At 39.1% G+C, this 15,015-nt stretch overlaps 1 protein-coding gene across 1 annotated transcript in view; it reads left to right on the top strand.

Moving 5' to 3' along the window:
- LOC104639168 (vesicle-associated membrane protein 2) overlaps positions 1–14,780 on the top strand; it is a 52,821-nt gene extending 38,041 nt beyond the window's left edge. Inside the window, exons 3-5 of the mRNA XM_075760938.1 lie at positions 1,122–1,280; positions 3,289–3,340; positions 5,539–14,780. Of these exons, the coding sequence (XP_075617053.1) occupies positions 1,122–1,280; positions 3,289–3,340; positions 5,539–5,555 (228 nt within the window). The 3' untranslated portion in view covers positions 5,556–14,780. The remainder of the gene's footprint in view (positions 1–1,121; positions 1,281–3,288; positions 3,341–5,538) is intronic.
- The last annotated feature ends 235 nt before the right edge of the window (positions 14,781–15,015 follow it).

Below are 15,015 nucleotides of genomic sequence, written 5' to 3'. Positions count from 1 at the left end.
AAAGCAAGTAAGAAAATCTGGGTTGACCAAAACATTTGATTTTTGTTTTAGGTTTGGTAGACAAGTGAAACAAATCTTCTGAGTTTTGGAACAGCATTTAACCCTATGCCAGTCCTTTCAAAGATTCTTTCACTACCAGTTTCATCTCACTGAATTTAAATCATGCCTTATTTAAATAACTCTGGGTTTTTGAAGGTAATAGTTAAATTATATTAAATACAAACAACGTGGACTTCCTTATTAGAGAGTATGAGAATAACAGACCAGCAACCATATTCACTGCTAGAATAAGTGGACATAACTTTACTGAGCTTGGTATACTGTCTAACATTTACATTAGTGATGAATTTGTACAGGATTTCTATTCAGAGTTATTGGCTTGCTAGAAGAGGATTTTCCTCTAACTCAATGTGTAAAATATATGCATGAATGGGCTTTACCTATTGTGTACTGGCTGTGCACACTTTTTTCGCGGAGGTGATGCAATGAGGTGGCGTGAGCTCCCTGCTACTCTTCAGGCTGAATTTTCTCAGGTAAAATTTTCTCCTCCTCCACTTTCAAGCAGGACTTCAAATTATGGCTGGGAAGTCATCTTGTCTGAGAAAGATCTGCAAAATGAGTGAATTCCTTGGTCAGGAAATGCATACAGTTCCCTTTAGAGTGGCCTTTATCTAGCCCATTTCTCTAGTTCAGGTAAGGAAATTACATTAAATTTATAAGGAAAATAATGGCTTGGTCTTAGTGATGACTAGACAAATGTCAATCAAATTATAGTAGAGGTACTAGTCTCCAGTTTTTTTATATCTATAGTGAAGTGGCTAGTTGCAGGCTAAAAAAAACCAAACCAAAAGCTTTAATGAAACTAATTACAGTATTTCATAATGTCCTTTTATTTTTTACCTTTAAGGACATCTGAGCACAGTATAGCTATGTTCATCTTGTTCTCACTGTGTCTGTTTCCATGGCATGGTTTTTGAGGCACTGTCCAGGTAATTGCCATCACATACTATAACGACAAATGGCTGGTTTCAGTATGATATGTGATATTCCAGAGTGTGAACATACGGGTGACCTTCAGCTTTACTGTGTGTGGAATCTAACATGAGACTGTGCCTTTGCAGGTGGTAGACATCATGAGAATGAATGTGGACAAGGTGCTAGAAAGAGACCAGAAGCTATCAGAGCTTGATAACCGGGCAGATGCTTTGCAAGCAGGTGCCTCACAGTTTGAAACCAGTGCAGCCAAACTGAAGAGAAAATACTGGTGGAAAAATTGCAAGGTAAGGAATATAAATTCTTGTTAAGAGTCACTTCATGGCAGACATTAATTTCACTTGCATTTAATGGGACTTCGCTTGCAGGATGGCATCTCTAAGTGGTCTCTTCTTGTGAAGGGGAGAAAGAGATGTCTTGCTCTCTAGGCTCCGGGATAAGTCAAGCAACTTTGATCTTTACCAGAACCTATTCTTTAGATAATATCTGCAGTATATAAAATGTAGATACAAATTTTTATGCTTCAGTCAGTGCCTGCAGATAGGGATGGGAGAGCATTCCATGTTAATTCATGTCAGTTCCCTGTGTGAAGCACAAAACCTGAACCTGTAGTGAATTCTAGTAGTGGGAGAAAAGAAGTTTTTTCCTTGTGGGAGATAATCAGCCTCTTGATCTTTCTTTAGGATGGTAAACTACCAAAAAAATACTTGGTTCCATAAACTGCTGTGAGATGTGAGGAAATGACAGTCTCTTTTAGAGAGGGGCAGATTAGGATAGAACAAGACTTTAATCAATCAGCTCTCTCCTCTGCTGTCTTCAAAGTTTCATCCTTTCCCACGAGCAGAGGGAACCTCACTCTCCTTTGCTTTTTCAGACCTCCTCCAGGATTTGTGTTTTCCGGACCCAGAAACTTCAGCTCCACTTAGTCATATAAGACCTCATATCCTTGCTTCTTTCTACTCATGCACCACCAACACATGAACACTATGCCAAAAGTTCAGCTTAATTTCCATTTCTCTTCATTTCTTCTCATCTTTGCCACTGATCATTCACATCCACCCAAATAAAACCACCTGTTCCCAAAGGAGAATCTCACGTGTATCTCTTACCAGTCTGTTGCCTGCTTTGTCTCTGCAATCCACAGTGCTATGAAATGCAAAGCAAGGCAAAATATTCTGGGTAAACTACATACACAAACACTCTAGAAATAAGTGGATCTAGGTTAGAAATTCAACCAAGCAGTTCTTCTGGGCCTCTTCTAGCTGTTGCCTGGTTGCTTTGCCTGACAGTGCAGGAAGCAGGGCTTTTGGAGCTACAGACACAGAATTTGAGTTAGGTTCACCCATGCTGACGGCAGTCACCACAATGACCTACACGACACTAGATCTTCAAACCTACCCTCATTCTCCTTTCCTCATTGTCCCTTCCTGCTTTACCCTGACAAACAGAAACCCTCTGTCCTTCCTCTGGCTCCCAAACTCTGGAAGGAGGGGGAAAAATAAATAAATCTCCTGCAAGCCAATGGCTGTCTCTGTCCTTCAGATATGAGTTTGGAGGAATGAAGGCCTTGATTTGACTTGTCCATGATTGTTGTTTTTTAGTTTTTCCATTCTCACTGGGGTAATAATGGGAATTGGACTGCAGCATCTCTGGTGGTCTCATTAGCATTCAGCAAGTCTCACATGGGGGCCTCTACGCCACACAACTCAGTGCTGGTATGGTCTGTGCACAGCTGGCTCTGATATATCTGTTCTTATGGGAACAGCCTTCACCTTTGTGATGAGCTATTTCCAGGCTAACACGCTGGAAACCGTGCTGGCTAGCATGGGCTACTGCTGAACAGCACAAGTATACAAAGCCAGCACAACTAGCTGCTAGGCATTAGACATCTCCAGCTGTCAAGATCTCTCCTGACTATGAGAACGTGGTGGAAAGTGATCACATTACGCTGGCATAAAGTGGTACATGGCCATGTGTGAATCACCTCTGGACTTATTTTACTTCAGAAGTTTACTTTTTCTTTCCTTTATTGCTGGAAATGGACGAGGTTTGTCACTGCATCTTAGCTGATGGGCAAGAACTTGCTAGCTTTGACAAGAGTTTATGTCCGTTGCTGGTGGTTCCCAAAACTGCCACTAAATCTGGGGCCTTAACCAGTCTGTTGTGGTGAGTCTTTGCAAGAATTAAAAGTGCAAGGAATGAGCCACTAAGTAAAAGCAAAAAACCTGAGGGATTAATGTCTTTCATGAAAACCTGACTTTCTCTTTTTTTCCTCTCATAACTTTCTTTTTACAGATGATGATCATCCTTGGTGTAGTATGCGCAATCATTCTCATTATAATTATAAGTGAGTAATTAATTTTCTCTTTGTCTATGATCTCAATAGCTCTGTGACTTACAAAGTGTTGATATATTAAAAAACAAAACAAAAAATGGATATAAAATATTTAAAGTGATTGATTTGTGAAATTGCCCTTCTAGTTTTATGCTGTTATAGTAAGAATTACTGCAAGCTCTCTGGACACACAGGTAGAATTTATTGATATTTAATGTATTTTACATTAGCATGTTACATAACTTTCCCTAGGATTAAAGACTCTCCCTTTTCACGTTTATATAAATTTTTATGCAGTCTCAGCTATCTTCTTTTCATTACAACCCATGCCACAGTCTTTTGGTGTTTTCTAGTGAGAACAGTAATGCTTGAATTACCCCATGCCTACAGAAAGAGGGTGAAGGCCCACAGGTGAATGGGCATCTGATGAAATTTTTAAAAGCATATAGGTGCCTAGTTCCCACCAAATCACCTGGAATTTGAGATGTTGGTGCTTCTGAAAACCCCTTTGCATCTTGAATACCTAAATATTGTTAAAAGGTGGTCCAAAGTCTTACAGATTTCTTGTCTCGAAAGATCATCTCATTCCACACACTTGTTATGGGAAAGATAGCATATGAATGAATAATAGCAGTCGTGCTGGTTGGGAGCCAGGGATCTTGTAATGACAGGAACTGATCATTTTATTTATGTAACCTCTGTGTTAGCAACAGCCATTATGTGACGTAACTGTAATATGGCGTTAACTCCTAAGAGGGAGATTTCTCGAGTCAGACAATCCAGCTGGAAACCCAGAAGAGATTCACCAGGAGGCTAGACTGTGGATGTGAATTAATTCCCAGCTCTCAAATTACATGCCTTGTATTCGGCATGTTTCCATTTTCCTCTGTTGCTTCTGTAACGAAGGCTTACAGAATCACCTGTAAACATGACTAAATGGATTGAGATACATGTGGCAGTTTATTAGTCTTATGAATGCTGGCACCAGAGTGACCCAGAATAATTCTAGGGTTTCGTAACACTGATACAGCAGAATGTGAAATGGCTAGATATTAATTAACTATATTAACTGGGTACTCAAGGCAACTGGCTTTCAGAGAAAGACAGGCCTTTGTTCTGCAGTCTAATGCAGCACCCTGTGAAGACAGATGTGCAGCCATTGAACTGATTGCTGTGTATATATGCATTGATCATTATGTGTATCTTAACAAGTAAGTAACAAGCAGACAAGATAGGTCATAATTTCTCCTTAGAAGTTAAGCCTGAAATTATATATAAGTAACAACATTGTTTCCCTCCTGGTTTTAAATGTTGGATGCCTGTCCTGGTAAGTTTAGAAACAGAAATATCAGGTTTGGCGTGTCTTAGGTTGGGTTTAGGGTATTTAATCACAAACTGGAGTGTCACATCATCAAACCCAGGTCATGGCTCACCATAGTGAGATCTAGTGCAAGTTTATACTTGTGATCTAGTGCAAGTAAATACATTTAAATGTATTTAAGCTCTGGATCTTAAATTTTTTTTTGCAATTTTCTGTAATAGTGCCTAAAGGTTGCAGCTTCAGGAAGGGCCCTGTGTATTGAACTCAATGATGTGTTTATTTATGGTAGCTCTCAAGTATATGTTTAAATCCTGTTGACATTGAGCATCCAAGTGCTGCCACAGACAAGGCCTGCATGGCTTCTTCAGTCACTGATTTGAATTGGAACCAGATCATACCCTCCATGCAGCGCTGGCTCCAGATGCGGATAAATTGGGTAGTTCCTCACAGCAACAAGCTACCATGGGTGGTGAAATGGCCCAAGTCAGGCTTCCTACCAAACGTGGTAGTAGTGCCCTGGAAAAGTAGGCTGGCTTCATGCTGAATGAAGAGTTGCAACATGTGGGACTGCAGGTGTTGCTGGAGCTGGAGATGGCAGCTAACATCACCATCAGTCCTCATCCTTTCTATCTTTTGAGCTGTAGTCTCCCCTGCTTTCCACTCCAGTTCCCTCTCTGAACATCCTTCGATACGGGAGGAGCAGCCCTGTTCCAGTCAGGAAGGCACACTGTGTGCCAGACATGTCATGTTCTTTTAGCAAAGGTGTGCTAAAGGTGTTTACCATCCTATGACAGCACACGCTTCTGTGAGATAAAGTGCAACAGTAACTCTGTAATAACTGTTGGTTTATGTAATCTTTTTTTTTTTCCTGTTCTTCTTCCTTTCCCAGTTTATTTCTCCACTTGAAAAAGCGAAGAAGGAAGACTTGGCACAACTTTGTTCATAATCAACCGATGACATCAGTGTTCCTTTGTTGAACTCCGCTTTTTAATTCCCGGTGTCTTGGGATTTTTGCTTGTAATAATCCATAAGCATTCGGTGTGGTGTGTTTTGGAATTCTGTTGTTTCCACAAGAAACTGTACCAGCTAAATACTGCCAAGTAGTTCCATACACTGTATTATCACTGTGTCTTAAAATGTGTACGCACTGACCTTCAGAAACTGTAGTTTATGAAAAGCATCCTAAACATTTCAGAATCAGAGAATGCAGCTATGAGGAAGCTCCTGCTTAAAGGGACACTGTCAGGTGGATTGGAACCAAACCTAAGGTTGCAGCAAACATTGGGGCCAAAATTCTCAATCTAAGCACCTAAAGTTCGATAGCAAAATCCACCATCAGATGTAACTTTTTGAGGTAGTGAGTATCTGCCACTCCCATTGAAGAAAGTGGTACCTACAAATATGCATGTAAAGCATCTTATTTCAACTTAGCCAACCAAACATAGACTTTTTGAGATTAGTTGTAGTGTCCAAGCATAAAAACATTGCCTGCAGAAAATAAATAGGACTGGATTATCATCTGTTAAGGATTTAAATTTTTCCTTACGGGGTGTTCTGTACCACCAGGATGGCCTCAATACAAAAGCCAGAAAGAAAAATGTATGACAACCAAAAAAGCATTAGCTAGCACGATCTTGAAAAAGTCCAATGAAATGCAAAAATGGTAATACAAGCATCATAAATGTCCAAGATACAGACTCTTGCTAAAAACTCAAGGCACTGTTTGTCAGACTTCATGGGACTCCCTTGAATGCTAGTCCCCAGTACTTATGGCCCTAACTTAAAGCACATGAAGAACTTTGGTGATGTTTGTGGCTTCCCTGCATAATTGTAGGAAGCCACCTCTGCACCATTTTGCAGAAATGGTCCCAACTGTGAGGACTATTCAAAAATCAGAAAGAAAAAGGTATGGGTAAATAGAGGGAACAGTGGAGAGAAGCCAAGAAAGGGAAGGGTGCCTAGCAAAGCTTTCCTGGAAAAGAGGAAGGCAGAGAAACATTGGTCCAAAGTGGTGGTGGTGTTAGGCTTCTTAAAAATTTAATTTGTGTGTGTATAGTTCATAAACTATAGTGTCGTCTTTGTACAGTGCTCAGCTGAGATATTTTGCATACTCAAATAGTTTAAACTAACAGTTGATGTAATTAAAAGAAATGATATATATTGCAGTTTGAGAGAAAGTTCTTGTATGCTGCTGTTGTAGGATTTCTCCCAAATGTTGAATTCCTTGGGTTTAATTTTTTAAACACTGAATAGGTTAGTCATAGTTAACCAAACTAAAAATTATCAAATTTTGAGCCAGGAAATTCTGAAAGGGTCTTTTTAGAATAACTCCTTCAGAATTTCTAAGATGAATTTGTAGAATTAAAAAAAAAAGTTATTTGTTCTTTTTGTCTGCAATTTAATTAGGGCTCTGGAGCATTTCTCTTAACATTGTCTTAGATCAAAAAAACAGAGACCCAGACCAGTTCATTGCAGTGGATGCATATACAAATTGTGCTTAACTAGAATTTTGCAGAGAGGATAAGCAATGATCATTTGAATGGTTCCAGTTGCATTTTTTCCCTATATATTTATTACTTCATATTCATATTTGCTGGTTCATATCGTTAAGTAGTAGGTGGCCACAGTCTTAATGAAACTTTCAAAGTTATTAGTGTGCTACTGGACTTCATGGTATGCCCTGTTCACTTCAGTCCTTCAGCGGAGTGAGTACATCAACAATTCTAAAATCCTCCTGGGCCAGACAGAAAATTCTGACGTCATTAAGGGCCTGACTCCATGAGGTGCCATAACTGAACGCTACATATAAGTGAGCCTTTGCTGGAAAAGGAATAAGCTGTCCAACTTCAGGACCCTTTTTAAACTACTAAGATATTTGGCTAGCTGATATGAAGGAATTGCCTCGTAAGAGTGAGACCCTGCCACCCTCACCCATGTTGAGAATGGCTCAATCCTCACAGGGCTTCTCTACGGGAATGCTGAAAGGACTCATGAGATGAAGATAGCTTTCACTGGAGATGGTATGATCAGTAAGGTTACATGCTGATACAGATCCTTGATGTAGACGGTGCCTTCTATCAGAGTCCGAACTAACTACTTAGCTGATATGTCTGCAAATACACATAAAAGAGTTTGAATCCTCTAGCTACAAAGATGCAGTTTCCAAACGAAACTGTAATGAAACTGCTATAAAGATGCAAAGTTTACATCCTCCTAGGTTAGGTATATCAAGCAAGTTAACAATCAAAGTGGGAGCTTTAGGGGAGAGTTGGGAAGAGAAACTTGTGGTTGTGGAATGTACTTGTTCTCCCCAAAACAGTAACTAATGAGGATAACTGATAAATGTTGGTGAGAATTTGCAAGGAAGAGTTTAGTCAAGAAACCTAGCCTTGTGTGGGTTATAAAATGTTTGTGAAGAGACAATTTTCTCCTGTGTGCTAATGAAATATACTAAATTAATGTGTTTAGCTCTTATAAGTAGCTTGCATGTAGTGTGCTTGTGAATGCTCAACATTTGCTAGTTGTGCTGTGCTGGTTGGTTGCAATTGGTAAAGATAAGCCATGTAACATTTCTAATTCAGCCCAGGAGCCATGAACAAGTATGTCCTTCCCTGATGTACAGACCCAGAGTTGGACTGCTCCTGCAGAGGGTTAATAATTCTTCTGCAAGGAGAATATAGTAATACAGGATTGCTCAGGGTCATAGATTGTGCAACACCATCACCTATATGCAGATTGGTACAGAGGACAATCTATATCAACACAGTTGGAGATGTTATTTGTGTTGAAGCCAGGATTGATTGCTTTCCACTCACTGCCTCTACATTTAAAATGTCCATGCATAGTCACAGCTGCCTACTTGTAAATTTCCTATGAAAAGGCCAACGCATTCTTCTTTAGTTAGCATTGATTAGAATTTCAATTACTGGGTAGAATTTTAACTACTACTCTTCATCCTAACTACTGCCTAGGCTTGGGCTGGTAAAAAGGCACAAAAGGGCTTCCTTTTACCACACCCCGGCAAACCCTCGGGGGACTGCAAGCTGATTGCTTTCTGACTGCCAACTTGGGGACTGAACTGAAGACTTCTCTGGCTGGAAGCAAGGATTTTTATTGCTTTAGCCAGAGTTAGATATTGTTTGAGATTTGCATAGTCTATCCTTATAAGAAGCACTTATTTTTCCACTGATTTCTGGGCTACAGCTGTACAGCTAGGATGCTAGCATGATATGCCATTCAGAAACAGCATAGCTGAAATGGGATGGTTAGGAGCTGGTCTGTGTTAGTACCACTGCTGCTGTTTGGATTGCCAATGAATGCACGTCAGCTTCTGAGGTTGAAGAAGTGTTATTTGCATCCACTATCCACAGGCTAGTAAGGTCCTGCTTAGGCATTATACCTTCTTCCTTCTAATTTAGCTGACCTTGCAATAACATAAACGTGGCTTTAAACCTAAAAAATTGGTACACAGAACTTGCAGGAGCAAGTAGCACGGAAGCCCAAACAGGGACACTTGACCTGTTTTCACTTGACATTATGTAACAGCACAGTCAATCCAACATAGTCCAACATAATCCAATATTACTAGAAGGAGGAGGGGAGAATCTGATAAAGATTCTGAATGTAACCTAGGGTCTGTAGGACAAGAAGTGATTTAGAAGTGTAGTCAGTTCAATTTTTAAAGCTGGCACTTTAATTCTATTGGAACCTGCGTGAGGTTAGCCCCAGGAACAGTTCAGGCAAGTAAAATAGTTACTTGGCTGTTTTCTTTTTAAATAGTGATCTCCAATAGGTGACTTAAACACCCACAATGACAGAAGAACAGGACAGTATTAACTGTGCAAGGAATTAATTAGAGCAGCCACAATCTGCTATGTATTTGTCTGGGTAGCAAAAGCTTTTGAAATTCTTCTGTGTCTTATTTCTGTCACTGGTCCTCTAACAGGGCTTTACATAACTTTAACTTTTTGACCAGCTGAGCTACATCTTGTCTGAATACAATGGATTTTTACCTCTTAAGAGCAAGTAAGTTCATTGCTTGACATCCGTGTTAGAGCATACCTGTAAAACAATGATGTCTGCTCCTCAGAGGTGCATCTACTATGGAAGACTCAAACTTCAGGAACTCTTAGTAGCTCAGATGTTACTAAATTCTTCTTCATGCTCTTATAGAGTGGGTTTTTCTCTAGTCCATGGGACGTTATCCACCCAGTGGGACTATGTATAATCTATTATTTTTTTATGACAGCGTCTGGATCGCACATGTTGGCGCTAGACCTTCGCAAAGAAATTGGAGAGCACTTGGGTGTGGTCCAGGATTTATATCACAACCCTGCTTCTCCCGCCCTTTAAACAGGGAAGAGGGCTAAACCAGTAGCCATATAAGGGATTGGGCTTGCTCCCAATGTACACAGTGAGTATTGGAGAAAGGCCTCAAAGAGATCAAAGTCTCTTTTGTCTGGATTCATGACTTGATCTGAACTTCAGACCTGTAACAGATCATAACCTTTGGGCCCCCTGTGTAGTCAGAAGAGTGAGATGCTCTTCCAGCCAGTTATTCCTCTCACCTGAGTTAGGTCCCTCTTGCTAGGTGAGATACATTTGAGCCTGTGTTTCTTCATGCAAGAGAAAGCACAAGCACCCTCAAATTACCTTCTTTAAAAGCAAAATCAAAAAGGCTGAAGAATGTAGTTTGAAAAAAATGAATTGTATATAGAAAAAGAATTGACTGAAGATTTCTCAGTTGGTGACATTATTTTCAGGAGGCATACTAAATTGGGATATATGAAACACTCAAACCAGAACCTCACATCAATTATTTTTTCTTCATCTGGTCTCCTTCAGAAACTTCTCTATTCCACTTCAAGAAAGGATTTTGTTTTCCTCTTCAGCTAATTTCCTCTCCTTATTTCATTAATGTATGGCTCCATTGATGTTCTCAGTAGCTTTTATTCTCTATTGAAAACCAGAAGACTGTCTGCCTTTAAACACACGCATAACAAGAGATCTGAGCCACCCAAGGAGTTTACCTTTCTTCCTGATGCACTGACATTTAAAAGCTACATCTTACAATAAAGCAGAAAAACTGTGGCAGTCTGGTTACATGCCGTTTTCGTAGAGTAAACACTTGATTATTCAACAATGAGTCATTTCTGCAGTAACCTCATTCTGTCATGACTGTATCACATCTGCTAACTCTCCAAAGCAAAAATCATAACCTGTACTGGTTTAAAACATGAATACAGCCTTGTGGTTCATACATAACACCCTATTCAACCAAAGAAGCCATGTGCTAGAAGTTTAAAAGGGCAAAACACTTGTTCATAAAGAGAAAATATCATAGAGAAGAACAACAAAGATAATTATGAAAAAAGTTTCTCCATTCTTTAGCTCTTCTCACAGTGGCTGGCTTCTCCATTATTCTTCAAGTGTCTCTTCATTCTTTTAGAAAGCCTTTGTGTTGTTGGAGCGTAGTGTCTTTGGAACATAGTGTATTGGAGCTAGGGTAGTTCTGCTGCCCCCTGAATTGACTCCCTGCCTTCTGCCATATTGTTATTGTTGACCTCCATCAGAGCTGAGGCAGGCCTGAGTGGAGTAGAACCTCCTCCCCATAATGCCCTGCTGTCCTCAAAGCAGCCTCTACTGATGGGATGAGAACACTGGAGGCAGAATATGACTCCTGGATCTTAATTTGGTTAACAATGATAAGATACAGAAGGAGGCTTCTCACTGCTAGACATTTTAGCATTTTTGCTAAACTAATTGTAACACTGCAATTTTAATTAAATGTATTTAACGTTTTCTGTAACAGTAATTTCATCAATTTTGATGGAAAAGAGAGGAAACAGCAAATAAGGATAGTGTGATAATGACAAGATAGTGAATTGAGAAATGGTTTAAGTGAAATATAGCCAACATTCAGTAAACTCCTTTTTATAAGTGGCTACACCTAAGAGCACCTTTCGTATGTTAAAACTAAGCAATGCTAGTCTATAGAAGTGCATGTGGACTACTACTTAAAATGAACTATGATAAATGGTAGTTGAATTTACTTCCTTGCATTTTTTTCTTGAATACACAGGAGATGATACATGTAGGAAGGGTGATCTAGTATTTTTTGCAGAGCATGTCATTTGGGGTGTACCATCCAAAGACATGCTGCTGTTGTCAGCTGCAGAAGTGGTCAAGAACTTCAATTAAATAAGGGCTCCAGAGTGCTTGGTGCAGTAAGATACATACTGAATGCCCACTTTGTTGTATAGCACTTTAGTCTGCCAGTAATGAAATCTTTTTGACACAGCATGATTATTTTGCTTGCCCTTGTTCCACTCTAGTATCTATGCTTGTCCACCGATAAATGGTCTAAGGAGAGGACGGAAAATCATTTTGCTGAATCCATTACATTCCTGACATGTATATGTGAACGCGGGGTGGTGGTCTGAGCTTTTGTAATGAAAAGAGTTTAAAAGAATTAAGAAGTCTCAATATTATAATCTATCCTTTGAAATTAGTTTCTGCCTCTGATAAGCTGCAGGTTTGCTTAAAGTAAGAGTAAATAATGGCAGCTGCTGCTGTTTTCTTTGTAAGATCAATGTTTGGGATAGTGCATATAATGGAGCCACAAGTTCATAGATGCACAATGCAAGATTGTTTTCAGAAGTTCAGTATTAATATTTATAGTGTAAACCTGAAAGGTTACAACAATTTTTCCATTAATCACAGTAGTATTGGCTGGACCTGAAAATTCAGTGGTCAGCATGGCTACTGTGCCACTAGCAAGCTACAGGGTACTAAATAATGCAAGTTCAGCCTTTCATGAAACTTAAAAGGAGAAAAAAGATTCTGAATAAAAGTAGAAATGTATATTAAATGCCATGGGTATACAGTTTAACCATTACTTATTTAAGTATTTTTTCTCTATTATTTAAGCAATTAGCAGCTATACAAAAAATTGAATAATTAGCTTCCAAAGCCTATTTATCAATGAAATATTTTTTTTTCATATTAGAAATGCTAAGTTCAATCTATGTTCCATTTGCTTTTTCCCCAAATTGGAAATAAAATAAAATGCTAATGTAGCTAAGACACACTCCCAGGTCTGCACAATAAAATGTTACTGATAGCCCTCTACTTGTCATAAAAACATCATTACTTTGTCTTGTAACTGAAAAATCCTTCCTCCCCCGACCACATACGTGGTAAAATATTAGTCACATTATGTGTATCAGCACTACTGAAATAATAGAAATTAGTACCTCCTACTCAAGAGCAGGGCTTAAAAACATCCTTTGTCTGTTGAAAAAATACATTTTGAGGAGGAAACACCAACTGTTGTAGAGGTTAATTTTTTATTTGACAACTCCTATACTTTTTTCCTCCCCCTTTCCTAAAGAAGTGCTTATATATGTAGACAGGCATTTGCCATTAGGGTGATATGTTCTCTTTCCAAGTATGAAAGAGATGAGACATAGCAAGTATCTCCTGTGAAGCAACCTTTAGTTTGTTTTGCAGCACAAAAAAGTTCTCTTAGTGGCAATGTACAAACTCTTCTTGTAAACTTGTTTTAGTCATTGCAGGAAATGAGTCTGTAGCCAGCTAATTAGTATTTTCCTTAATGACTTATGCCTGAGTCTTAACACAGAAAAGCAGCCTCTGGAGGTGCTCTCTAATCACTTCAGCACTGTAGACTTAAAATGGACAGATGGTTGAGTATTTCACACTCTCTGGCCTTAGTGAAGAGCAAAGCATGCCCTGTTCTGGAAGCATCTTCAAAGTTGTGCTTAAAGCATATAGAGAATTTCCTTTCTCTGTTTAAGACAACAAAAAACCCCTCTCATTTGTCTTTACTAAATCCAGGTCTGATATGGAATCTGTGCTATGTGCTAATTCAGGAGAGGAAAAGCCTTTCCTTTGAATGATAGAAAAATTAGGTTGGAAAGGACCCCTGGGGTTTATCTAGTCCAATCTCCTGCTTGAAGCAGGGCCACTTTTGAGGTTGGATCAGGTTGCACAGGGTTTGTCGTGATGAGTTTTGAAAGTCTCCAATGATGGTGATTCCACAGCGAATTCTGCCATTTCATATATTCTCTGCCCTATCAAGGTTGATAAAAGTGCAGCAAGCACCTTTGTAAGCGTATGCAGTTTATGTTTTTGCCTTTTTTTTGGTGCACTGATCTGATTAGAGTCAAATTCAGATCTAGTGGGAGGAAGTGCAACCTCCATTTTTCACAGAGCTTCCACTATTGACATGAAGAACTCTTCTTTCTTCTTCATTTACATTGGACTAAGCCAGACCTGAGCAAGTTGGGTGTATCAGTACACTCTCTCCCCTCTGTGTATGTGAAGCCTGCTACTCTAACACTGAAGCTGAGGTCATCAATAGCATAGGATCAGATTCAGGACAACTGGTAAAGTCTGTTTCTGTACTGTCTGAGATCAGTGACAAAACCTCGACTGGCTCCTAAGTTACTACACTGGCACCAAAGAAAGAAGAGGATTTACTAAGATTACTATTTTTCCTCATGAGTCACCTTAGCAATGCCAACCCTCTTTCAAATGCTGCTGGAATGGCAATGCAAAACAGAAACCTTTCTTCTACCTCTTTCCTCTTTAATTCTTCAAGTTTTACTTGTTCTGATAGGAATAACCAGAAATAAGTTTTCAGTTGCCCTTTTAAAAACTAAACTCCACGCCAAACCTTTAATTGCATCATTTGAAAGGCCCCACAGTAGTGTTAAGCTGTGTCATAATGCACTCAGAAAGGATCTGAAAGTCTGTGCTGAGAACAGCAACTCTCACCTGGTAAACTCAGCTGTACTGAGCAAGAAATTGTGATTTGTGCCTCTATAGAAAATATTCCATTTGCATCTTATTAGAGCTACCAGAGGAGGAAAAATAATGTTGTGTAGACCAGGAAATTTCTTAAAGTGCTTTACCTGGAGGTCAGTGGAATTCCATTTATAAATTATGAATGCATGCATTTTGATGCTAAAATTGTGTGACTTACAAAGTTTGATATTACTGTACTGTTCTGTGGACAGTGATTTTTTTTGAAGTGGTGAATGTATTTTCCAAGAATATTGTAGACATTTGTAACATGTATGTTTGTGCCAATAAATCTTGTTTTAAGAAGTTGCTTTTTGAATCATCTCTGTTCCCAATACACAACAGTTTGAGGACAGTTAAGCAGCTTCAGCCTTCATTCCCTTTCTGTGTTAAGTGTTAAAGACTTCTGAAATTAAGATTTTCTAATTCACACTGAGTTTTTATATATTCAGTCTAATAGAAAAGAAAAAAAAAACTTCTGTTGTATAAATGATAATGAACTCTGTAGAAAAAGGGGGAGGGGAGACAGTGGTACAACCAT

This window comes from Balearica regulorum, chromosome 9 (assembly GCF_011004875.1).
Source record: "Balearica regulorum gibbericeps isolate bBalReg1 chromosome 9, bBalReg1.pri, whole genome shotgun sequence".
In the NCBI taxonomy this organism is placed as follows: Eukaryota; Metazoa; Chordata; class Aves; order Gruiformes; family Gruidae; genus Balearica; species Balearica regulorum.
Note: the sequence above shows the minus strand (reverse complement) of the source record. Positions and strands in the feature narration are given on the sequence as shown.